General features: G+C 36.8%; 1 protein-coding gene across 3 annotated transcripts in view; it reads left to right on the plus strand.

The window, feature by feature from the left end:
• Window positions 1–27,113, plus strand: part of LOC103697124 (uncharacterized) — a 33,363-nt gene extending 6,250 nt beyond the window's left edge. For all 3 annotated transcript variants that reach the window (XM_008778919.5, XM_008778921.6, XM_088704230.2), the window contains exons 3-5: window positions 20,478–20,591; window positions 20,768–20,917; window positions 26,381–27,113. In XM_008778919.5, coding sequence (XP_008777141.3) covers window positions 20,478–20,591; window positions 20,768–20,917; window positions 26,381–26,521 — 405 coding nt within the window. In that variant the 3' untranslated portion in view covers window positions 26,522–27,113. The remainder of the gene's footprint in view (window positions 1–20,477; window positions 20,592–20,767; window positions 20,918–26,380) is intronic.
• Window positions 27,114–27,512: the final 399 nt, after the last annotated feature.

A 27,512-nucleotide genomic window follows, 5' to 3' on the forward strand; every position in this document is an offset into this window, starting at 1 on the left:
TGGTAATTAATTGCAAACCTTTTTCCTGAAATGCTCCATGAGAGTGCTAGAAAAATTATAGGAAATTGAATATAGTGAGAATGCATGCATATGTTGCTTATGACATGAACTTCTTTTAAAGTAGTATTGACGTTGGTCCTTTTATTCTGTTCCTGCTTTGATCAGATTATGTTACACTTTTCCTATTATGTGACAATTGAAGCAAGAGCAAGTGTACATAATCAAATGTGGAAACTATTGCTGTCCTTTTTACTTCTAGGCATTATCACACACGCTAATGCTCATATGCCCAAAGAAAAGTAATGAATCATGAACTAGAAGCATTAATAAATTGAAAACATACCAAACAAAACAATTTAAAGTATTATTTTAAAATATCACTAATAAAATCACAGAGTTAGTTAAGAATATCTAAAACTATAAAGCAAAAAATTGTGAAGATTTATCAATCCCAGCATTATTGGCAATAGTTCAATCGTTTAAAGTGAGAATATTTTCTTGGCCATAACCAGCATTCCTGCTAATGATAAAAGAGTTAAAGCTGCTTTGTTTCATGTGATGACTTTGAAGTAATGCGATCTGTTGCCCAGAGGTACAGCCCAAGAGGGGGGGTGAACTGGGTCTCTTAAAAAAAAAAAATATTAACGTTGAAACATATGGAGAGTATGAGTTACTAATATCTTATAGATTCAGCAGCGGAAATGAGATTGCACAAATATGACAGTAAATAAAAGTTAGGAATGCAGTAAGGAATATGCAGAGGAAAGAAAGAGAAGAACCGTAATCACAAACACCAAGGTTTATAGTGGTTCGGTGCACTTCAAGCCTAGCTTGAGATTTTCACTATAACCCAGCAGATTACAGCCTGATTGTTTTCCGGGCTCACAATCAAAATTCCAGTTGGTTTTTCCAGACAACCAAGCGAAGATCTTTTGTTTTCCCGGGCTCACAAACAACCCAGTTGGTTTTCAGATGAACCAACCAAAACTTTACATCGTTTGTTTTTCCGGGCTCACAAACAACCCAGTTGGTTTTCAGATGAACCAACCAAAACTATCATCCTTGCTGAATACACCTGATTCAGCAACTTCCAATCAAGGCTTGGAAGAGCCTTTACAAGTTTCAAATCAATAAAACTGTTATAGCAGCAATTAATCCAACTAAAAGAATGCTGTAACTTGAAAACTTAAAGCTTCAGAGCATATAAAAAATAAATCAATGAAAGCAAAAAGCTGAAGCCGATGAAGTAGTTTGCTGTGGAAGGATGTTCCAATGTCTGAACAGCAACTCTTCACGATGCAGTGAGAAACTTCAACTGATCTCCTCATAAGAGAGTTTCTGATTACAGTGTTAGTGAGGAAGATGAACTGTTAAGCTTTTCTTCTTTTTTTCTCAGTGGAAACCTTTTGTTTTTAATGAGGTCTTTTTCCTTTCCTTGTTATTTCCATTCTGAGGTTTTCTCGTATTTATAGACAAATTCTTCGGCGGAATTTGAATTCCTTTCTTTCCGTTCTGATGAGAATCTTTTTCTATTATAGAAGAAGACAAAAATCGTTCACAGCTTTCCATTGTGGTCCCAGCAGTACAAGGGTCGACTCATGTATCTCAGGGGTCGACTCATGTTCTTTCTGGATTGGCACTTCAAATCATGGAGAGAGCTTTTGCTGTGTCAACTTCAAAGGGTTGACTCTTAATTCTTAAGGGTCGGCTCATTTTCATCAGGAGTCGCCTCTTTAAACACAAGGGTCGGCTTACGCTTTAGTTTTTCGGCTAGTGCTGAGGCTGAGCAGGGGTCGACTCTTCAAACGCAAGGGTCGACTCTTCAATTTCAGGGGTCGACTCATTTTGAACAAGGGTCGACTCTTCAAGCTTTTCTCAGGCGATAAAAAAACTTTCTGTTTACTACACAAGGGTCGACTCATGTTTTGCAGGGGTCGACTCTTTGACTATGTTCCTTGAATAAAACTTATCAGAATCAACTTAAACTTGTCCTTTTTGCTTAGAAGTTGACTCAAGTCTTTCAAACAGAAAATTTTAGACTTCTTCTCTGATCTCTATGGACTAGATTAAAATCAATTCCTTTTAGAATATGTCCAATGAGATATTTGCGAAGAACTTAAGATTTTGCAGTGCTTCAATTCTTCTGATTTTTCTTGACTTATAGAACTTCACAATTAAGCCAATGTCATTAGTACACATCATGATCTCAAGTGTTTTGTAATCATCAAAATTCATTCTTTAGGGTTGACAATCTCCCTCGTTTTGATGATAACAAAACCATTGAGTTAAAAAAAATTTTGCAATAACTTTCACAGCAATTATCAAAATTTATAATGAAGTTCAGAGCAAATATGACATTCAGAGACATATGCATAATTTCATCAAATTAAGAAAAAAAAATCTTCCCCTAACAGTTATAACCATTTGAATTATGCAGAGTTCTTGTTCTTCATCTTTTCTTAAGTTTTGTTTGCCATCATAATTTAAATCTCCCCCTATATATTATCTTTAATGTAGAGATTGCTCAGATTAGAATTCTTTTTCATATAATTCTTCCGATTTGTATTCTGAATTCTTTTCATATTTCTTATCTCTATATATTTCTCCCCCTTTTTGTCATCAACAAAAGGAAGGAAATTAAACATAATTTCTGATACTAACATTAAGGATTAAGAGTTGATTCAATATGTATCAGAGCAGCATACAAACCAATAAGGACATTTACTGCATTTCAAGAAAGGTAAGCATTCATTACTTTTGATAGATGAAGCGCACTTGATAAATCGAAAAGATTACAATTGAGATCAATTTGTATCAGACAGCATACAAGTGTGCCAAAAAAAATCATGAAACTCAGCTTAGTACAAGGTTATGTTTTGAAAACTAAGCTAAGGGTAGTTTCAGTTTAGGGTCAGTTTAGGTTCAAGGTTTTGAAGATGAAGGTCCAGACTGATCTTTCTTTGGCTCTTTCATCAGCTTGTCAATTTTACTGTTTAGTGCAGTGATGGAGCTAGTGAGCTGACTGTGTTCTTCTTTCAGTTCTTGTAAAATGCCTTGTACAAAATTTCTTTGAATCCTAAGTTGCTTTTCAATTGCAGCCATTCTTATTTGTTGATTAGCTACAAGTTGCCTTAAACCATGCAGTTCTGCTTTCACTTCATGGGTCATGTTAGTGAGATGATGGACTTTGCTAAAACTGACCCCAGAATTAAGCAGTGCTTTGATAGTGTCATCCCCAATAGCTTTTAACTGCCATTTCTCAAGTCTGAGTGGAGGATCTGATGGCCTTTGTATTGGAGGAGGCTGACTGACTGATGGTTCTGTTGGAGGTGCTTGTGTAGGGATTCTTTTGCCTTTTAGTGGTGTAGTAGTGTCTTGACCACTTTCATCTTGAGATCCTTTCCCTTTATGAGTCCATTTTTCCTCAGATTTGACAAATCCCATCCCCTTCAGTGATTTGTCATTGTAAACATCAGAAGATGATAATTCTTTCTTGGTTTCTCCTTCTAGATTTACATTGAAGTTACAAAGGACTTGAGTTAAGACCATACCATAAGGAAGTGAAGCTTCTTTTCTTTGACCTTGAGCTTCCATGTATCTAAGCATCAGGCAGGGTAGGTTCAGTGGGAGTCCTTGGATGATATGGTGCATTACTAGTATATCCCTTTCTGAAATATGATCAAATTTCCGTCTTCGGGAAGAACATCTTGTTGATCATGTGATGCAGCAGACGCATCTCTGCATTCAGTTGATTGGCACTGATCTCAGTCCAATCTTCTGTGACTTCTCTGTTCAAAATGGTACTATCCCTTCATTCCTATTTTCTAGATGATCTCTATTGTCTCCATCATTTGGAATCCGAAGGGTATCTCTAAGAATCTCTTCAGTAATTAAAATAGGTGCATCTTTTACCTTGGACGAGATCTGTCCTTCTCCATATCTGGCATTGTTGTAGAATTCTCGTACCAGGTCTGGGTAGGTTGGCACATTCAGAGAGCATAGGTATTCCCAACCCATATCCTTAAGATTCTGCCCTAAGGAAAAATTTTCTTTCTCCAGAAATTCAAAATCCAATCTCCTTCCTGTCGATACATTTCTTATGGAGAGAGGTCCTTGTCTGGATACTGAGGACGGAGGTGACAGAGGAGTCGTAACGGGTTGAGGCGGTGATGTTACTTCCTTCTGTGGATTCTCTGCCCTAGCCTTCGTTCTCCTCTCTGTGTGTGGAGTGGTATTCTTCCTCTTTGGTCCAGATGTTACTTGCTTGATTCTCAGCATTAGAAGATCAATCAGAACCTCGGAAGGATTTTCTAGGATTTTTGGGAGTTTCTAGTTCGAAGAAGAGTTTGAAGACAAAAAAGACGCTCTAAGGGTTATCAAACGTTTCAGGTTCAACGTTTCAGAGAGAGAGAAAATCTTTTAGAATCCGTTTCGAATAGTTTCCTCTTTAGTCGACTCATCTAACTCATGAGTCATCTCCGATGAACTGAGAGTCGACTCTTTTAACTTAAGAGTCGTCTCTTGTGAGTTAGGGGTCGACTCTTTTAACTTAAGAGTCGTCCCTTCATAAGTCGACTCCTTATTTACATGAGTCATTTTCTCAGACTGTTCAAGAGACAAAATCTTTTTGAATAACATTTAAAACTTAATTGCAGACCACGGATTAAATCAACTAAAATTCAACCAATGATAGTCAATCAAAATACATAATTTATCAGTAATAATCAATCATTAAAATGGATCACAAATGCATAATTCACCTCTAAATTTACACAATACTTCTTCATTAAGAGGTTTAGTGAAAATGTCTGCAATTTGTTTATCAGTATTTATAAATTTTATTTTTATATCCCCATTTTGAGCATGATCTCTTATGAAATGATGTTTGGTTTCTATATGTTTAGATCTTGAGTGTTGTATGGAAGTTTTAGTCAAATTTATGGCACTAGTGTTGCCACACCTTATAAGAATTTTATTTTGTTTTATGCCATAATCCTTAAGCTGTTGCTTGATCCATAGGATTTGGGCACAGCAACTTTCTGCAGCAATATATTCAGCCTCAGCTGTAGATAGTGTTACGGAGTTTTGTTTCTTGCTAAACCAAGAAATTAAGTTTGTTCCAAAGAATTGACAAGTTCCACTTATACTTTTTCTGTCTAATCTACAACCAGCAAAATCAGCATCTGAATATCCAATCAAGTCAATTGTAGATGCCTTAGAATACCATAAACCTAGGTGTTGTGTTCTTTTTAAGTATCTTAATATCCTTTTAACCGCAATTAAGTGTGATTCTTTAGGATTTACTTGATATCTTGCACACATACAAACACTATGCATTATATTAGGTCTATTTGCTGTAAGATAAAGTAAAGATCCAATCATTCCTCTATACAACTTTGAATCAAAGGATTTACCATGCTCATTTTTTTCTAATTTATAAGAGAAGCTCATAGGAGTACCTATTGATTTTGAATCTTCCATACCAAACTTCTTTAAGATATCCTTTGTGTATTTGCTTTGGCAGATGAAGATTCCATCTCTTGTTTGCTTGATTTGGAGTCCAAAGAAGAAGTTGAGTTCACCTATCAAACTCATCTCGAACTCACCTTGCATGAGCTTAGCAAATTCTTCACATAAACTTTCATTAGTAGCTCCAAATATCATATCATCAACATATATTTGAACAATCAGTATATCAGAATTTTTTTTTTTAATAAAGAGAGTTTTATCAACATTTCCTCTTGAAAAATTGCTCTTTATTAAAAATTTGCTTAACCTATCATACCAAGCTCTAGAAGCTTGCTTCAATCCATAAAGCGCTTTGTTCAATTTAAAAATATGATTTGGAAGTTTATGATTTTCAAATCTAGGTGGCTGTTCTACATAAACTTCTTCAGTTATGAAACCATTTATAAATGCACTTTTGACATCCATTTGAAATAATTTAAAATCCATGAAACATGCAAATGCAAGTAATAATATGATAGCTTCAAGTCTAGCTACAGGGGCAAAAGTTTCATCAAAATCAATTTTTTCTTCTTGATTATATCCTTTAGCAACTAATCTAGCTTTATTTCTAATTACAATTCCATCTTTATTTAATTTATTTTTGAAAACCCATTTTGTTCCAATTACAGAAGTATTTTCAGGTCTTCTAACTAAATTCCAAACATTGTTTCTTTCAAATTGATTCAGTTCTTCTTGCATTGCTATTAACCAATTGTTATCTTTTTCAGCTTCTTCAAAAGATTTTGGTTCTATTTGAGAAACAAATGCAAGATGATTACAAACATCTTTAATGGAGGATCTAGTCCTAATTCCTTGGGAAGGATCACCTATTATTAGTTCTCTAGGATGACTATGTGCATACTTCCATTCTTTTGGTAGACTAGTTTTATCATTAAGCATTTGATCTTTTTCTTTCTGATTTTGATTATGTTCTGAATTTTCAGATTCAGACACATCCTTTAGGGTCAATTCTTTGGCTTGCTTATTGAGTTCTTCTGCATCATCATCGAGATCTAAATTCTTTCTTGATGAAGGGTCATTAGATTCATCAAAGATAACATGTATTGACTCTTCTACAACTAGAGTTCTCTTGTTAAATATTCTATATGCTTTGCTTGATGAAGAATATCCAAGAAAAATAGCTTCATCTGATTTTGAATCAAATTTTTCCAAGTTGTCCTTACCATTATTTAGAACAAAACAGATACAACCAAAAACATGAAAGTATGAAAGATTTGGTTTCTTATTTTTCAAAAGTTCATAAGGAGTTTTCTTTAAAATTGACCTAATAGTAACTCTTAAAAGAACATGACAAGCTGTATTTATGGCTTCAGCCCAAAAATACTTAGGTAAGTCACTCTCACATAACATTGTCCTAGCCATTTTAGTAAGTGTTCTATTCTCTCTCTACAACACCATTTTGTTGCGGTGTTCTTGGTGCAGAAAAATTATGATCAATACCATTTTCAGTACAGAAATTTTCAAAATCATGATTTTCAAATTCAGTTCCATGATCACTTCTAATCTTAATAGTTTTCAGTCCATATTTATTTGAAATCTTTTTATACAGTTTAGTGAAAACTGAAAATGCTTCACTTTTGGGTGCTAAGAATAAAATCCATGTATACCTAGAAAAATCATCCACAATAGCAAAGCCATAAAGTTTTCCTCCTAGGCTTGCAGTTCTAGTTGGTCCAAATAAGTCCATATGCAGAAGCTCTAAAGGCCTATTAGTGGAAACATCATTTTTAGACTTGAAGAAGGTTCTGGTCTGTTTTCCTAGTACCGGCTTTTAAAGCACTATTGGGCGGTAGTTCCTATGCTTCATTCGTAAACCATCTTTGAGGACAATCCACTCGACAAACAATTCATTAATGACGAGAAGTTGGCATGCAGAGCAGATTTTATCTTTTTCAAATGACAATTTGGACAAACCGAAAACAAGTTCTTTTTGGATAAGTTTTGAAATTAAGTCCATGCTTGCATGAGCTAATTTTCGATGCCATAACCAGCTAGCTTCACTGTTTTTGGTCTTCATTGCTACTAGACAGTCCATGTATTTCATGAGTATTTGATCTAAGTCAACTAAATATATATTTCTATATCTATGTCTAGTAAATATTATATCACTGTCATTACTACTAGAAACTAAGCATAATGATGATTCAAAAGTCACAACATATCCTTTATCACAGAATTGACTAATGCTTAGCAAATTATGTTTCAATCCATCTACCAATAAAATATTTTCAATAAAAGTAGTTGGTGAAATCCAAATGTTACCAATACCAATGATTTTGCCTTTTCCATTATCACCAAAGGTACCATTCCTCCATCTTTCTTTTTGAGGGACATGAATTGGGATTCATCCCTTGTCATGTGTCTAGAGCACCCACTATCCAAGTACCATTTTCTGTTTGATGCTTGGGATGCTAGACACACCTGCAAAACAGAAATTCAATTCTTTATCTTTGGTACCCAAGCTTTTTTGGGTCCTTGAAAGTTAGCAATGATGGTTCTATTTGGAACCCATATCTTTTGAATTGAAACATTGTTCATATGATTTTGACTTATAGGATTGTAAGTGGCATATCTCTGTTTCAGTTTGTCCAATTTGAATGGTACAGATTTCGGTTTAACATAAGCGGGTTTCACAAAAATGTTTTTCAATGATTTCTGTTTCTTCCAAGGATTATATCCTAAACCAACTTTATCATAAACAACTTTCTGACTTTCTAGAATTAAATTGAATTTCTCATAGCTTAGGGTGAATTTATCAACTATAGGTTTCAGTTTTTCAACTTCATTAGCTAACTTCTGATTTTCTTCATGCAGTTTCTTCTTGTTATCCAGAAGCAGTGTATTTTCTTTTTCTAAAGATTGGTTCTTAGTCTTCAGTTCCTTGTTCTTTAAGCTAAGCTTTTTATATTCAATCATAAGCTCAGAAAAAGCATGTTGAAGCTCATCGAAAGTGAAATCTTAATCAGTATTCAGATATACCTCATTTTCGTGTCCCATTAGACACAGGTTTGCAGCTTCCTGTTGTTCTTGTTCTCCAGAGCTGGATTCATCACTGTCACTCCAAGTAGCCATCATAGCTTTCTTCCTTAACCTCTTTGGAGCCTTCTTTAATAGAGGACACTCTATTCGGAAGTGTCCAGGCTTTTTGCATTCATAACAAACATTTTGCTTCTTATTTTCTTTGCTTTGCTCCCCCTTGATCACAGACCTTTTCTTGAAGTTTTCTCTATTTCTTCTAAAGAATTTTCTGAACTTTCTTGTAATCAGGGCCATTTCCTCACTGTCATTAGGTTCATAATCCTCACTTTCATCCTTATGCAGAGTAGATTTAAGAGCGATGGTTTTGCGCTTCTTAGGTTCATCCTCCTCAAGATTCTGTTTCATTGAGAGCTCATGAGTCATTAAGGAACCCAGCAGTTCTTCCAGTGGGAGAGAATTGAGATCTTTGGCTTCTTGAATAGCAGTGATATTTGTTTCCCATGCTCTAGGAAGAGACCTAAGAATTTTTCGAACAAGATCACTGTTAGAGTAAGACCTACCAAGGCTTTTCAGGCCGTTTATATTATTAGTGAATCTAGTAAACATTTCAGTTATAGATTCACTGTTTTCCATTCTAAATAGTTCATACTTATGCACTAGCATACTGATTTTAGATTCTTTGACCTGGTTAGTGTCTTCATGTGTAACTTCCAGCCTATCCCAGATTTCTTTAGCAGTCATGCAAATAGATATACGATTAAACTCATTTGCATCTAAAGAACAGTAAAGAACATTCATGGCTTTTGCATTCAGTTGAGCCATTTTTTTATCATGGTCATCCCATTCAATCTCAGGTTTGAATAAGATGATGCCATCAACAATTTTAGTTGGTGTGTGAGGTCCATTAATAATAATAGTCCATAAGTCATAGTCAAGTGCTTGAATAAAAATTCTCATGCGAGCTTTCCAATAAGTAAAATTTGTGCCATTGAAAAGAAGTGGTCTGTTGGTAAATTGCCCTTCGGCAACTGAGGATCCCATAGTGACTGTCATGACTTTTAACTCTTGATTGTTCGATCAAAAAGTTTCTGGAGTACCAAGCTTTGATACCACTTGTTGCCTAGAGGTGCAGCCCAAGAGGGGGGATGAATTGGGTCTCTTAAAAAAAAAATTATTAACGTTGAAACATATGGAGAGTATGAGTTACTAATATCTTATAGATTCAGCAACGGAAATGAGATTGCACAAATATGACAGTAAATAAAAGTTAGGAATGCAGTAAGGAATATGCAGAGGAAAGAAAGAGAAGAACCGCAATCACAAACACCAAGGTTTATAGTGGTTCGGTGCACTCCCAGTACTTACGTCCATTCCTCAAGCCTAGCTTGAGATTTTCACTATAACTCAGCAGATTACAGCCTGATTGTTTTTCGGGCTCATAATCAAAAATCCAGTTGGTTTTCCCAGACAACCAACCAAAAATCTTTTGTTTTTCGGGATCACAAACAACCCAGTTGGTTTTCAGACAAACCAACCAAAAACTTTACACCGTTTGTTTTTTCGGGCTCACAAACAACCCAATTGGTTTTTAGATGAACCAACCAAAATTTTACACCGTTTGTTTTCCCGGGCTCACAAACAACCCAGTTGGTTTTCAGATGAACCAACCAAAACTTTACACCGTTTGTTTTTTCGGGCTCACAAACAACCCAGTTGGTTTTCAAATGAACCAACCAAAACTATCACCCTTGCTGAATACACCTGATTCAGCAACTTCCAATCAAGGCTTGGAAGAGCCTTTACAAGTTTCAACTCAATGAAACTGTTACAGCAGCAATTAAGCCAACTAAAAGAATGCTGTAACTTGAAAACTTAAAGCTTCAGAGCATATAAAAAATAAATCAATGAAAGCGAAAAGCTGAAGCCGATGAAGTAGTTTGCTGTGGAAGGATGTTCCAATGTCTGAACAGCAACTCTTCATGATGCAGTGAGAAACTTCGACTAATCTCCTCACAAGAGAAAGTTTCTGATTACAGTGCTGGTGAGGAAGATGAACTGTTAAGCTTTTCTTCTCTTTTTCTCAGTGGAAACTTTTTGTTTTTAATGGAGACTTTTTCCTTTCCTTTTTATTTCCATTCTGAGGTTCCCTCGTATTTATAGACAAATTCTTTGGCTAGATTTGAATTCCGAATTCGGCGAGCTGATGAGAATCTTTTCTGATGAGAATCTTTTTCTGTTAAAGAAGAAGAAAAAAATCGTTCACAGCTTCCCGTTGTGGTCCCAGCAGTACAAGGGTCGACTCATGTATCTCAGGGGTCGACTCATGTTCTTTCTGGATTGGCACTTCAAATCATGGAGAGAGCTTTTACTGTGTCAACTTCAAAGGGTCGACTCTTAATTCTTAAGGATCGGCTCATCTTCATCAGGAGTCGCCTCTTTAAATAGAAGGGTCGGCTCACGCTTTAGTTTTTCGGCCGGCGCAGAGACTGAGCAGGGGTCGACTCTTCAAACGCAAGGGTCGACTCTTCAATTTCGGGGGTCGACTCATTTTGAACAAGGATCGACTTTTCAAGCTTTTCTCAGGCGATAAAAAAACTTTCTATTTACTACACAAGGGTTGACTCATGTTTTGCGGGGGTCGACTCTTTGACTGTGTTTCTTGAATAAAACTTATCAGAATCAACTTAAACTTGTCCTTTTTGCTTAGAAGTTGACTCAAGTCTTTCATACAGAAAATTTTAGACTTCTTCTCTGATCTCTATGGACTAGATTAAGATCAATTCCTTTTAGAACATGTCCAATGAGATATTTGCGAAGAACTTAAGATTTTGCAGTGCTTCAATTCTTCTGATTTTTCTTGACTTATAGAATTTCACAATTAAGCCAATGTTATTAGTACACATCATGATCTCAAGTGTTTTGTAATCATCAAAATTCATCCTTTAGGGTTGACACGATCTCTTGTGAAATATGTGAAATCTGGAACATACATGTGGGTAGATAAAAGTCATGGAGCCCATGTGAAGTTTGAGAATTGTGAGAAGAAGAGAGGTGGGAAAACAGAATTTGAGAGAGATGAACGGACCATGCACAGTCCAGAGTTATTGAATTGGGACTCTCTTATCTAGTTTGTGGTTCAATCCTTTTAGGATAGGCTTTAGAACTTTTCCTTTTTTTTATAAAAAACATAGTATTCTAAAGTAAGTAAAATTAGATTGTAGAACCTTGTATATGAATATAGATGAAGGGCAAGATCACAATCAAGATGAGCCCAAATTGAATTGGGAGGAATCTTTTATACTTTTACTAAAGAAAGGTTGCGATTCCTACTACAAAAAACTCATGAACATAAACAATGCAAATAAATAGGGGCTTGTTGGAATGAAAAAATTGGGAAATATTGACACTTTAATATAGTGTTAGGATTTAATTAGTTTTATTATTAATTAAGAGAACATAACACCTAGTTCTTTATTTGAATATCATTTTATTAGGGCTTGAAGTGGGCTCGAGCTGGCCCAAGGCCTATTGGGTCGAGCTGACTTCGGTCGGGCTACGGGCTAGGCTCGAGAAAGTTCAGATTGGATTTGGGCTCAAATGTAGAGCTTATAAATATTTCAGGCCGGGCTCGCGTAGATCCTTTGCCCGCACTAGCTTGGCTTGAGCCAAAGCCCCAACCAAGCTCGAAATTGAGCCCTAAGTCAGGCTTAGAGCAATAAAAAATGTATAACCCAAACTTGCTCTCGCTGATTCCGGCATTCTACTTCGTTTGGGCCTTGTTGAGTACAGTATCACCTCCTTTAAAGATGCCAGCACCCTCGCCTTTCACTTCTTCTCTTGAGCCTCTTGCCATCTCGACTAGCTCCCTCCCCCACTGCCCATTAGGCCATAGTCAAATCCTCTCATCTCTACCTACCGCCTCCACCACAACACCACTCCACCACCTCCTCTGCCTCCGACGTCAATAGCCTCCTCTGACGTCAAGAAGCTCCAACAATCCTTCACAAGTTCCATTCTTGACCTCCCAAGATCGCCCTTGCCCTCACTGACTCTGACGGGCCCCTCCACCAGGGCCTCGTCGAGTGCGTCACCGCCCCCTACAGAGATGCAAGCACCCTCGCCTTTCGCTTCTTCTCCTAGGCCTCCTGTCACCTCGATTACCTCCCCTCACCTTTTGCCCACTGCGCTATGGTCAAATCCCTCGCCAAGATGCTCCATATAGGTGTTGCATGGGCTGTTGTCGAAGAGATGGATCGTGATGTCCCCAACTTCATCACCCTTGACATATGTTGCCCTCATCTGTCGCTTGCCTTGTCTCCTTGTCTCCCAAGCTATCGAGGTGCTCAATGAAATGCCCAAACAGGTTAATTTGGCTTGGCTTGATTGGGTTTCAGGTCAGGCACGAGCCTTGGTTCTTCCAAACATTTTGGGCCTATGTTTGGACCAAAACCCGAGTAAAAAATTCGGGGTTGGGCTTGGGTAGGGGCATGGCTCGGCTTAGTCTGTTTCTTGCCCTACATTTTATGTTTAGCCCTAGCACAATTAGTATTTTATATTGCATTTATTTACACAGTTAGGCTAGTGTTTTGCATAGAGTTATGCCTGTTTCTATGAATACTTGTGTCTGTTTTGTACGCATTGTGCTTAGGTGTGTAAAGGGCTAGGGACTAGACATAAAAGGGTGATCAAAGTTAAAAGGAATATATAAAATTTCTAACGAACAAGGGTTGAATATAATTTTGTTGCATGTCTGCAAAAACTACACCTACTGGTATACCTGGTGATACTATTCTACACTGTAACTATACTTCATATGTTTGATCTACACAAAACAAGCACCTATGCATGATGTGATTAGTATTGGATATTGACTATCCATTACTTCGAGCATTACCTTATGTCTTGAGGTTGTAAAAAGTTTCTTGTCCTAGTCAGTTTCTTTGTTAAATTTTCTTTCAGTATTACCTTGAGGATGATAGTGTTATTTTGATGATTAACACAACCATTGAGGAAATATCTAATTAAATACTACAAGTTAACATGATACATCGTTACTGAGTTCGTCACTCTCGGTACATTAGAAGAATGAGATCAAGATGTATTTCAATGATTAATAATGAGATAAAATTTGCGATAGAAAAGGGATAGTGAATTCTAAATTCTAATTCGGCAAAGTTTCAAGTGAAACGTACTATTAAGGGGACAATAGTAATTTTCATTGTTAAGAGTATGTAGCACTACCATGGCATACATTCAAAATTGCTTGAAGTATATTTCATTGATTATATGGATGAATCTAACCTTAAGTTGCAGCAAAGTGTGGAATGAGTCGACCCCAAGATTGGTGGAGTCGACCCCGACACATCATGGAACCATCAGGCACACTTCTGCGAAAATGGCACGGATGAACAGTAGTGGAGTCGATCTCAAGCTTGCTTGAGTCGACCCCATTTTCAAGCCTCAAGAAAACAAGTCTCTGAAATTTACTGAGAGGGCCGACCCCAACCTTTCTTGAGTCGACCCCAGATGGAGTCGACCCCAGGAATGCTTGAGTCGACCCCAATGGAGTCGACCCCAACTGAACATGAGTCGACCCCAAGGCTGTGTCGTTCAATACTGTCTCTCTGGAATCCCTGAGAGGTCGACCCCAATGGAACTTGAGTCGACCCCACTATACCTTGAGTCGACCCCAAAAAGTGTTGAGTCGACCTCAGTGAAAAACGGCTGAGATGTAAGGTTCTATGTTTCCTGAGAGGGTCGACCCCAATGAAGCAGGAGTCGACCCCAGTGAAAGTTGGGTCGACCCCAAGTCTGATGAACAGTGGTTTGAGTCGATCCCAGGAAAGTTTGGGTCGACCCCAGCACGGGCAGAAACATACGACTCTGCAGAAGTACTTTTTGTCCTCCCAACAGTAAGTAACGGCTAGTTTTTGAAATCTAACCAATGGGGGGTGTCCAATGGATGAGGAAAACTATTTAAAGTGACACTATTCATCAGAGAAAACATCCTTTTGCAAAATATCAAAGCATACACAAGAAAGACAAGAGCCCTAATTTTCTTTATCCAAGTGCTTCACTCAAAGAGTCAAAAAGAAGTGGTTGAGCAGATTCTAAGGGACATTAAGAGCTCCATCAACCCTTGAAGAGTGAAGCAATCTTGACAAAGAAGAGAGAAGTCTCATCAAGCGATAACTATATTCTAAACTCTTCTTTGTAGCTTATAATTGTTATATTTGCTCATATAGGAGTTTCAACTTTGTTCTTTTTAATCATCTTGTAAAAGGTTTGTTGGTGAGCCCGTAAAACCAACGGTGTAGGTTTGTTGGTGAACCCGTAAAACTAATTGTGAAGGTTTGTTGGTGAGCCCGTAAAACCAACATAGGTTCTTGGTGATCCCGGAAAACCAAGGTGTAAAGGTTTTTGGATTGTGAGCCCGGAAAATAATCCAACTATAATCCACGGAATTATAGTGAATTCCCAAGGGGTCGCTTGGGGAGTGGACGTAGGTGCTTAGGAGAGCACCGAACCACTATACTTCTTGTGTGTTTGCATTATTTATTGTTTTAATTTAACTCACTCATCAATTGACTCAATTAAGATAGTAAAAATTTAGAGAAACCAATTCACCCCCCCTCTTGGCTTGTCACCTTGGGCAACATACCTTTTTTTCTTTTAAGAGTTGTGTTTATTGCTCACTTGAATAAGAAAACGGGGCATTGTTGTCTAGTAGGTTCATGTTGTATACTATATTTATGTTAGAAACCGCCCATGCCGCAGAAAAATTTAAAAAATTCAGACGCAGTGGAAGAGGCATGTGCGGGATCAACCGTTCATCGCATGAACGTTGTTCAAAAACTGTTCGTAGTTAGATAAGGATTAAAAACTTTTAAAACATTAGGAAGATCAGATCTTCACCTTTGTGCGGGTAGATGATCACCGCAAACTGATGATCGTGGTTTAGGATGAAGGTTCGCTTGAAGCCGCACAAGCGTCCGGCCTCTACGGGTATCCACACGAAGTAAAGAACCGATCAAAGCTTCCTTGTCTCCCCGGGGTGCTAGCTCCCTTGCAGAGATAACTTTAGATGGCTGATCTTCTCTCTTTTGATCAACCCTTGATTGTGCTTGGGAGGAGGAAGAAGAAAGATGGATCTTTGGAGAAGAACCAAAGCACCTTGCAGCCTATTTCTCCCCTTTGCGTTGGATGAAGAAGGGAAGAAGATGAGGCCGCCAACACCACCTTTTCTTTGCTCCTTGCTTGCGGCTGATCCAAGGGAGAGGAGAGGGAGGCCACGGCTTGGAGGGGAGAGGGCTTCAATTGAATGCCCTAGGGTGCCGCCAAGTCTCCTTTTAAAGCATGAAGGGCTCCTACAAATTAGGAGCCCTTGATCCCTTTCCAAGAGGGGCGCCGGCCCCTCTCTTCATGCCGCACCAAGAAGCAAAAGGAGGAGGGGCGTGACCCCCTCCTCTTGTGTTGCCCTAGTCCTCCTTTAAGGAGGATTAGGAGGGCCCTATTTGGTTTAGTCATAATCTCATTAGGCTTTAACCAAATCATGAACCATTTGGGTCTAATCTAGGTAAGTCCTAATCCAATTAGAACTCAAATCAATTTTGACTCAATTGAACTCTTCAATCCTAATCTAATTAGGAGTCTTGTTAATTCATTAGATTAATAATTAATTAGGACTTAAGAAATCCTAATCCAATTAGGATTTATTCATTTTTAGTCCTAATCCAATTAGGACTCTAATTTGAATCCGAAGTCCTAATCCAATTAGGATTTCTAGGAATCCTATTCTAAGTAGGAATGCAAAATAAATTCAAAATCCTAATCTAATTAGGATTGTGGGAATCCTACTTCAAGTAGGAATCCCAGTCCTACTCCAAGTTAGGACTCCCAGTCCTAATCCAATTAGGACTCTAGGAATCCCACTCCAAGTAGGATTCGTGTTTTAAGTCCAATTAATCAATTCCCATTTTTTTTCAACTTATTATCAATCGAATTGATTACTTGTGATTCATAATCACTTTTCAACCATCGGATCGGTCAATACTTCTAGTGTGTGTGACCCCATAGGTTCTATTCTGACTGGTAGTGAGATATATTGTGATCTTTATCTCAATATCATTGAAAACTCCTTTCAATGGGTTGGAACGATTCCAACTCAACTCATTAGGGTTTATCGATCATCGAAATATTTTCTGTGAGTCTCACCATCCACTAGTGACACCTAGCAGCATGTAGTGGCTACCCAGCAGAATAGAATGATGAACCTCTAGGTGCAGTTAATATGTGATACAGTCTTACTATCGTGCATCCCTACAGGACGGAGGTCATGGACAACTCGTCAAACCCCATCGTCTGTCGTATGTGAAGATTTATTCGAATTAAGTTCGAGAGTGAAAAACTCTTTCTCTACTGTGCATACTGCTCCGGCCGAGGTCTTACGAACTCAGTCTTATAAATCACATAGGATCTCTCCTTATCTATCAAGGTCGATAGATTCCTTATAGGTGCATACCCTACTCCTACAGTGAACCTACTGCAGCCAATCTACACTGCATGGACCCATATGGCTAGAGATCATGTATGTGTGCAGTCAAACTACAATAACCTCACTGTGAGTAGCCGAAGCACCGCAGGTCAAAGGACCAGTCATACTACTGCAACATCAAGCAAGTCACTGACGAGTGTATAGATATCCAAGTGACTTCTTGTCTTGGTCACGCTCAGTACCCTTGTTCTCTAACAAGCACCTGCACTATCACTTCAGTGTCCCTACACTGTGGACTCGAGTCTCGTCCATCCGTAAGAAAATGATGTGTGCACTGATCGGATCAATCACCGTCCTCGTGATGATCCATCGATCAGGAGCATTTAGAAATTAATCACCAATGATACATAGCTCAAATTCTCAACTCTTGAGAATATGCATCATCATCTTATTAATTTCTTGGACGATTCATAGACACATAAACAATATGAATGAAAAAGAATGCCCAACTTAATAAATTAATAATAAGATCAAGTACAAATTTATGTCCCAGAATAAAAATGCGTCAGCCAAATTGGCTTCTAGGGCATACTTCTAACAATTTCCTCGTGAAATATTATAATATTTCATTTGAGCATATTCTTCTAAATCTATCTCTTCCTCCCCTCCTCTATCCTGTTTTCATTCAGTAATTTGATATTTTCTCTCTACTTTTCCTTTTAAATAACATGTGTCAAGCTCTTGAAAGATTTTAATTGCCTGTAAAAATGATATATAGAAGAAACCTGTGCCCTCTTTGAATTTTTTTACAATTAAGTTTTTTTTATCATCTAGAAAATTTTCCATTTTATATAACTTTTCCTTAAATGGTTTGTTCTGATCTTCCTTGTCCATCTCATTATTATTGTTATATTCCCCCTTTTGATGCTTGTTAACATAATTGTGAATGAACTAATGCACTTGCCATTGAAAAAGTAACTTCACATTAGCACCCAACTTATTAAAGGATAATCGTTCCCTCTTTAGCTTGCATTGTTTAGATTGATTACACGATTGATTCCTTTCTCGTGTGTTTTGTATGAGAAGCTATCAAATTCTTTTTCATCTTTAGAGAAACATGTGTCAAATCCTTTGTTTTTACTTTAAACACTTTGCAAAAATATGCAGTTGATTTTCTAAATGTCATTGAGATATAAGGCAAAGACTTTATCGCATACATATACAACCATTCAGCTTGAGTTATCCATTTACGACGACCATACCTTTGGTAGAAACGAAAGTGAAAAATAAATGCTCATAATCCCCACCTTCTCACCTACCTTCATTGAGATTTATGCAAAAGTTACTAGAGGCGCCAAGGTCTATTAGAGCCTAAGCACAAGGTGCAAAGCAAGGAAGTGAAGAGCAACATGTGCAAGCATGCGTGCATGTCTGTGTACATATTAAACATACTTGATAATGAAGAAAATAACGCAAACACCACACAAATGCACTTCTTAGTAGTCCAAATCTTTGAGCAATGCCTTCTGAATCTTCCCAGAATTTTGAATCTGACCTACTTAAGTCTTTTTTTAACTAAAAATGTTCCTAAAATATCCGCTTCCCTACACCTGCACCTGCACCCCTCCTGCATCTGCTCTTGATTCTAGAAACTAAGAACCATATGCAAATCAAAAAATAACTCTAGTCACACCAACAAACAGTCATAGAAATGTGAATACAAATGCAACGTATCTACACAAATAGTTATTACAGAACACAACACACAACAGCAACGATCCACGGTTATATTTGCATGCACACAACATGCATAATTGTAAATTGGTGCCATTTTGCTCCTTAGGTTGTAGATATGGCATACTTTGTGAATGTAGATAAAGTTACCTCACTTTGAATATGCCTTATGCCTTAAGCGTACCTTTTGACGGCAATGATCTTTGCTTGTGCCATGTTAGTGCAAGCGTTTTACCTAAATCTTCCAATATTATTTAGAAGGTGATGAGGGAAAATGATGTGCCATATTTTTATTTTAAATTTTATTTCTTGGATCTATTACATCAAAATGGAGACATTGAAGAGTGTGTATCTAGTAGGAGTAGAGTGAGGCTGATGTAGTTGGTGAGGCTGATGTAGTTGATAAAAGCAAGATTAAAGTTAGGTTGTATCGTTTAGCATGTTGTGGGATTAAAGAGGGTGCATGCACATATTATGAGGGGTAAATACAACAATGCTTATGTGGTGTGAGGTACAGCAAGGGAAGTATGGTACAACAAGAGGGGTACATTAAAAGAATCATAGCTATTGCATGTATAAGGGATATGATAGAGAATCAATTGACATGGTATGAGGCTATGAGCCTGTGACAAAGTTAGGTGGAAGCCCTGGTAACCAGCACACATGTTGATTTCATGTTGAAACTGAAAGGTTGAGGAGTAAGATGAGAAAGCTTGGGTTCGTAAATTAAAATTGTGAGAAACTTTTTGGACATGTTGGAAAGAGACAGGGTATGTATCCCTTATTGAAATGAACATATAAGGCCATGTTGTTTTTTATTGTTAAAAAGGTGTATTGGAAGAAAGCTCATTCTATGTGTTGGAAGAAGGTTTTTTTCTTTGTATTCTCATACACCAACATGGCTGTTGAAATGTAGTCATATTTGCTTTCACCTCTGTGATCGTCAACCAATAAAGCTAGCTGTTCATAAAAAGCTTTAACCTTGTTTGACTAGAAGCAACCAAGCTCAAGCCTCAAATTAAGGATTGAGAAAAACTACATAATAGCTGGTGCTTAGTTTTGGTTTGATAACAAGCTCATATGAGTTCTTTTGGTCAGGGAAACAGCAAAACTTGAACTTTTTCAACTCAGCTTGGCTCAAGCTTGCGTTCAATCTTGAACCATCCTTTGATATAAAAAGTTGATCCTGAGCAGCACAGGCTTGGGCTTGTTTAATGCCCTACATGGGAGTCAAGGAAGGCGCAGTGATGTCATGTGACGTTTGAAACAGAATTCTGCAAAATTTTTGTTACTGGTCTTTAGAGAAAAATGCCACCTAGATCACCATCTTCTGGATATGAGCACAATCAATTATTACACCATTTATGGCATAAATTTTGAAGAGAGAAATTACCAACAATTTCAAATAATTTATGGTAATCTGTCAAAGTTGACTGAAATAATTGAAATTAGAGTTGCTGATCCTGATTATGTACATGCGTTAGCCTCTTGTAATTCATATTGAGAAAGGGATTTTTTTTTTTTTTTTTTTTTTGGGGGGGGGGGGGGTTGTGGGAAGTGAGATGCTTAAGAAAGGGGAAGGGATATGCCCTTCTAGTGATCAGAGTCTGATTTATAAAGATGTCTCAAAGTTGTATGACAGGTGCTGTCCTCATGTTTTCTGTTGCTAAGTGATTATTTGATTAGTATATAATTAGTATTCTGCTTGATATAAACTGATCTTGCTGTTGCTTTTTTGCAGGCAGAAGAAGCACAAAGGTTGCGGAAGAAAAGAAAAGCTGAAAATTTGCGTCTAATTGAAATGGAGAAGAGGCAGAAGCAGCGTTTGGAAGAAATTCGGGAATCACAAAAAAAGGTTTCAAAATAATATTTACCATGTCCTTGTATAAGTATTAATATCTTTTACATTTCCTGTTTCTTTTCATGTATATTGCCTATTTATTTGATTTGTTAATTGTCCTTAGTGTGTTTGCTCAATATGATTCTTCTTATGCTCTTTGATGTTCTTATGCGGATACATGCTAATTTCAGGATGAAGAAACCATGCATCTGAAAGAACTGTTTCGTGCTGAAGTAAGGAAGGAACTAGACAAGATGGAAATGAAATACAGGGACATGGCTTCTCTTTTGCGTGGATTGGGCATACATGTTGAAGGGGGTCCTTTTCCCTTGTCACGTGAGGTATGTGGCATATCTTGTTATTATTTTAGCATTTAACTAGTGACTTTTCAATTATATTAGATAGATGCTTTTGGTAACATGCCTTGAAAGGTAGAACACACTGATGTAATTTATGGAGTGTTTTGTCGTTATTTGATGAGTATTAAGTTCTAGTGATGGTTCTGATTGTCACTTTCCACTTGCTGATGTATTGGCATCGGGCACCTAAGAAATCCATTTGGTTTTGAAGAAGGATTCTTATTTTATGAAGAACCTTGAATTTGTAGGAACAAAGTTTTAAATCTTACAAACCATTCAACATCATCTGCAGCTGCCAAACTGATACTAATATGCTTAAGAAACGTAAAACATATCCATTGGAACACTTGGAAAACATTTCCGAGGAAGAAATCATCTTTTCTTAGAGTTTTTTTGTGTTTATATTCTGAGAAACTCTGGGCCTCTACAAGGCATTCCTTTTTTTTAATTTTGTTAACATACCAAATGGTAGGTAGTTCATAGATCTATATGTCAATTCTTCTTATTATCATTATGTTGCAAGTACATATCAACCTCGAAGTTAATATTATCAAACTTAAATACTGTAATTGTTAATACAAACTTAAAATGTTCTTATCCCTATTACCTAATTGCTATGATACTAGAGAATTTTGTTTGGAAAAACTAATAGGCGATGAGCCTTGGCTCAATGGTGAGGTTTCTCTATTATGATCTAGGAGGTGTCACGGGTTCGAAACACAGAAATGGCTTATCTGTACATAGGGTAAGGCTGCATACCCTCCTGAGACCCTACCGGGGCAGGAGGCTCATACATGGGGCCATCTTTTTAGTTTGAAAGCTGATTTGCAATATCGTCCATTTAATACCAAGTGATTATAATTCTTATATGATGATTTATTTGTTCAATTCATTAGTCTTCTTATAGTGTTTCATCAAAGTCTTGTATAATCTTTATGTACTTCTATAACTTGATAACTCCAAACTTGTCAGTAAACCTTATAAAATTGAAAAAAATTGAATCTAAAATATTGCTTTCAAAACATTTTTCGATCTTATTTCAAGTGAATGGATAAATAATAAAGCTGAATCCTTGAACTACTATTTGTATAGCAATCAAACTGATGAGTAACTAGACTCAAATTGTACCCAAATATATGTAGCTATGCATCTAATTTTCCAATTCACGATTTTGGTGAGTATGTTATGTTGAACTACTACTTTGTCACATAAACTAGTACCAGCCATCCAAACCCAAGTGGCAAAATTATTTACATGTTTCATCTTCATTTGATCATGACTTATTTTAGTGAGGCTGTCATGTCTATGGAAACTTCTTATTTAAAGCTTGTGGATTTGGTTAGATTGAAAGCCCGATCATCTAGGACATACATGATGAATATGATATCAGGATACCAACATGTATTTATGCAACTCTTCTTGCTTTTTTCCTTCTGCATCAGGGTCCTTTTTTTTAATGTTGTTTTACAGACAGTGTTTGATAAGTGTCTTGTAGTATTAATGGAAATTTTAATGAGAATCTGTCTTGATGATTGAATTTTAAAGAGGTTTGGGTCGTATATTGATGTTAGATCTAGGAAAATATGTTGAAGGTATCTGTTTTTGTCAGCTCCATGATTAATGGTAGGGGCCAATGTTGTCAAGATCGGGATCACATCATAAATCGTAGAGGGAACCAGATCAGATTGGACTCATAAGATTTTTTTTTTGCAGATTTCTTTAAAAATATATGAAAAAATAATGAAAAGTAAGTAACAAGTAACAACACTAACGGAGAAATCTGATTATCAGCGAGAAATCTGATGTTTAACTATCATCTGGTAGGGCATTTTAATGCAGTTGGGGTTCTGAAGCTTCAACTGCTAAACACAGTAACTGAGGCTTTTGTTGGTGATATTTAGCCAGTCTTTTGTTTCTACCGAGTTTATGAGGCCAGTCTTTTGTGGATTGTCAGTTTCTTTTTTAACCATCCAAACTCGAGATATGTCAGTGCTTTTATCTGATGTGAGATATGATTTATCTTTGACTTACATGAAGTAGCTAGCTTTGCAAATACTACCAACTCCAGAAAGCAGTGTTGTGAATAGTCATCCAACGATGAACTACTTGAAAAATAAGTTGTTGTTCTTAACTCCTCTAACCCCCACTAAAGAATGTGGTTACATAACATTTCGCGAAGTAATGGCTAATTACCAATAGATAAAATCCACCACATTAGTTCAAAACTTGAAATAGACATGAAAGTGTAGTAGAAGTGGACTCTCATGTACTTAAAAATTGATTTGTTTGAAAATGTGTTCTTTTTCATGGGCTGGTCATTTTTTCTTTAATTGTCAGGTTGTTAGTTGTTACCTAGAGTTGAATTACCAGTACAAGTACCCATATTGGTACCTTACCAGTTAGTCTGATATTGTACTGACTACTGACACAATACTCCTATTGGTGCTGGCACAGCAAAAATATTATCTATGGTACCATACTGAGGGACATATTGGTACCTTGCTGGTACAATATGTGGTATTGCCAGTATGTGCCAGTAGGCACTGCTTGTATTTAAATGGTAAATCCTTGATTCTTACTTTCCTAAGGTTGCTGAATTCCTGGGGCTGTTTTATATTTTAATTTTATAAGAATTTTTTTTCTTAGGTAAGTTAAGTTCTAGGAAGCTATTACCAGATACCCATTTTCTTCTTGTTATCATTATGGAAAATATCTCTCTATCAAATTGCTTTGGGATACTTTTCTGGAGTTAAATTGCAATTTTGAAAGATGTTTTGAAATTGTTGGTTGGTTCAAGAAAGATGATTTTATGCCTAGTTGCCAGATGTTAGGCTTTGAAGGAATTCTTGGTTGGAGGAATAAGCTATTTTTTTGTAAATTCATAATATACAATTAGTAGCAAGAGATGTGAGGCTTTGAAGTTCGAAAGTTAGTATTTAGTAACTTTTAATCTCTTTTTGATCATTTGAAATTTTATTGAAACTAGTAAGGTTTTTGAAGTTATATTGCAAAATTAATGTCAGTTTTATGTTTCCTTATGCAAAGATATCTGGATAAAAGGAAATTTTACGTGAAAAATCATCTTTATTTGCTTTTTTTTTTTGCAAAAATAATTCTATTTTGTCCCCTAGAATTGTCCATCTTGGACTTTAATGGTCTTTATATCCCCGTCCTCATGACTAAGAACATTTTTGTGCATTTGTCTGCAAGATGCACACCCATCATCAATATGTGTGCATCTAGATTTATGGTATGCATCTAATTTAAAGATGGGAACATAATAGTTGAGTAAAGCTTCCCTTAGATAAAAACATGAAAATGACCCATTTTGCTAAAATAAAGATAGTTCCGCAAATTCCCCTTAGATAAAAAAACCTGGTTGAAGTTCTGCTAACTTAAATGTTCTTTCAAAGTATTGAGAAGGGCTAATTGAGGCATGCTCCCTTAGATAAAAGAGAATCCTTGTTGAAGTTTGTGTTATTTAAGCTGTTTAATCTTTTGACGTCTTGATGCATAGGCTAGGGATCTCCAAATGACATGATTTTGTGTGTAAGCAGTTTAAAGATAGTAGATCACATCTAATAGCTCGGATCATCAATGTGGGACCCCCATGGTCCGATCTGAACCTAACCAGATCTATGTGGAGATCCACTTAAGTGTAGTCTAGTCTAGCTATTATATACATATATTTATATATGTACATTTATATATATACACACATATACAAATAAATACACACACACACACACACATATATATATATATATGTATTTATCTATATATATCTATATATATAGTTACATATTAACATGGAGTTACATATTAATATGGAGGTGTTCAGTCTAATCTGGAGTGTATATATTAAGACAAATTTCAAAATCATTGCCGTTCATAACTTCATATCCTGTGTCCCACCCATTACATGTTAACATGGAGGCGTTTAGTCTAATTTGGAGTCTATGTAACACATCATTATAAGACACATTTCAAAATCATAGCCGTTCATATCTTATAACCCCCACCCCCCTTATGAAATTGAAGGCCTCCATTATGTAGGTAAAGTGTTTGTTTCCATATTTTAACCCTCCTCTCCATTGTGTGTGACAAATTCAATTTAAGGCAACTGAATGAGAGAAAAAAGGGGAAAAGGAAGAGAAGCCAAAGGCAACGTCCCAGCAACTAGATAAAAAGAGGCTCTTTTTACTTTGTATTTTATCATCTAGTAACCAATTTTGTGAACATGTATTTTAATAGGTTTTGTCATATATGTAACCAATTTTTTGTACTTGTATTTTAAGTTATATGACCATCTTTCATTCTTTAGTACAATGAGGTGTTTATGATGCATACCAGCAGACACTAGTCAATTCTAGATAACATTATTTTCTTGAAAGCATTAGGTACTTCAAACTATTCGATAAATTTTATGTAATACTTTAAATTATTGCATAAAATTTTATGCCAGTTTTAGTTAAAGATTTCATTATTGGATAGCTTAAGTAATTAGTCATCATGCTGTCATTAATATGATTGTTTTAATGGGTTCTTTAATGTGTTCTCTCCTTCGCTGCCTCCCTCCATCCCTCCCCCCTCCATCTCTCTCATCTGTACTAATTTCATTAGATATGGGGGATTTCTTTACTCAAGGCATTTAAAGGGTCATTGCCTAGACTGTCTGAGCATTTTCACCTTGGCTCTGGCACATTTTATGACTGAATGCATGATATCGGACAACCTTGGAGAAATCCAACCCTTCAAGCTTCTTGTCACTTGCGTCTACAGCTTTATCATTACAATTGCAACTCTTTATCCTACATATTGTAGGATCAAGGATGCTGCTTAATCATATTTAATGTAGGATATAGCCATCTAAAGGGCAAACAATCCTGCTGTGTTGTTAAATTGAAATAAGAACGGTTTAGCCTTTTTGTAGTTGTGCTCAATTTTGGTATTTTATTAGTTAATCTAGCAATACATTTAGGGCTTTAATGAGATTAGTGTGGCTTAGGTGTACGGTCATCTATATTTCTTAAGTCCGGTGACTATGCCAATTTTGTTTTTTAATAGATTTATTTTCCAGTAATTTGACCTTTAAGGTCCTTCCCTTCTTTTATCTTCTGTAAATGACAATTTGAAGGGTGAATTTGTGGTTTTTAAGAATTTGAAGGCAAGCATTTCATTGGAATTGGTAAATGATAATGCCTGCTATTCTAACCAATATAGATTCATCCCTTGAATCTGTAGCTTACAAGAAATACAAAATGGTTCCCTAAAACTGTGGTTAGATGAGCCTTGTCCAGCGTCTGATAAATGGAATATGGCTCATTGGTCATGGCATATGTGTGGGTGGCATGTTAATAATGTTGTGTGTTTTGGTGTGTACTTGCTTCTTTAATACAGTAACCTACTGTTGGTTTTTCTTGCCACTGTTTATTGATTGGGCAGGTCAATGCTGCCTATAAACAAGCATTGCTGAGGTTCCATCCAGACCGAGCTTCGAGGACTGATATTCGTCGGCAGGTTGAAGCAGAGGAAACATTTAAATTGATTTCACGTTTGAAAGAAAAGCTGCTGCCTGTAGCATAATTGGATAGGTAAACATCGTAGACTGTCATCTTTAACAGTGCAGTGCCATCCAACAGAGTGCCAGCGCTGTTGTGGCAAGGGTCCTGCCGTCTTCTGGATAGGGATCTTTAGCAGACGATTATATACACATTAAAATTCTCAGACATAAAATTAAGACAAAGATCTTGTATCTGTTATTCTAATACTTTGTTTTTGGATTTTTTGTCTTGGCACATACCCTGGGGTCTTTTTTTGGGTGGTTCGGTCATTCATAGAGGCTTCTTGATCCAAGGCAGCATGAATCAGGCAATTTTGGCTTCTAAATACTGCTTACCTAGCTTAATTTTAATGAAGGGACCTCTGCCACCTCTATTGGTTGAGTAGCAAGGGATGAGAAGCTTTATACAAGTTCTTTAACTGACCTGCATGGTTTTGCAACTGCAGAATTCATATGTACGTTCGATGTGTCTTGGTGAGTCTCATCGTTTATTTCCAAGACCATTTGGAAGTTGGAAGCACTCTTCTCAAAGGTCCTGTTAATGAGGAATATGTGTATATTCTGGATTTGAAAATGTATTCCTTTCTTATTACACTATGAATTGCACTTCCAGTATCTCTCTTATGATTGACAAAGAGGTGAATAGGTTCAAGTATGGATACTGGGCAGAAGAATGAAATGCGAATGGGGGCAAATGGAAGGCTGGGGGTTGTGATGATAGAAAGGTTGTGATGATAGAAAACTGTGTTGGAGGCTGAACGAGAGGTGGTTTAAGTGGGAATGGGTGATGGTGGTTGCACCAGAGGTGGTGATGGTGAAAAATGGAACCAAGAGGTGTAACAAAGAATGCCAAGCTGATCTTGCTAATTGATTAACAGGTGTATGCTTGTCTAAAGGCTCGTCAGGTTTCAGCTTGCTTGGCAGTCCCAATTCCAGCAGCAGGGATGGCAATCCAGAATGGGCCCAAGTTGCTGGAGATTGTAATGCTTGCTGCTGCTGATCTACTCCACCAAG

Source organism: Phoenix dactylifera, chromosome 9 (genome assembly GCF_051530095.1).
Source record: "Phoenix dactylifera cultivar Ajwa chromosome 9, Ajwa_hap1_PhDact_Kaust_v1.1, whole genome shotgun sequence".
NCBI classification, from domain to species: domain Eukaryota; kingdom Viridiplantae; phylum Streptophyta; class Magnoliopsida; order Arecales; family Arecaceae; genus Phoenix; species Phoenix dactylifera.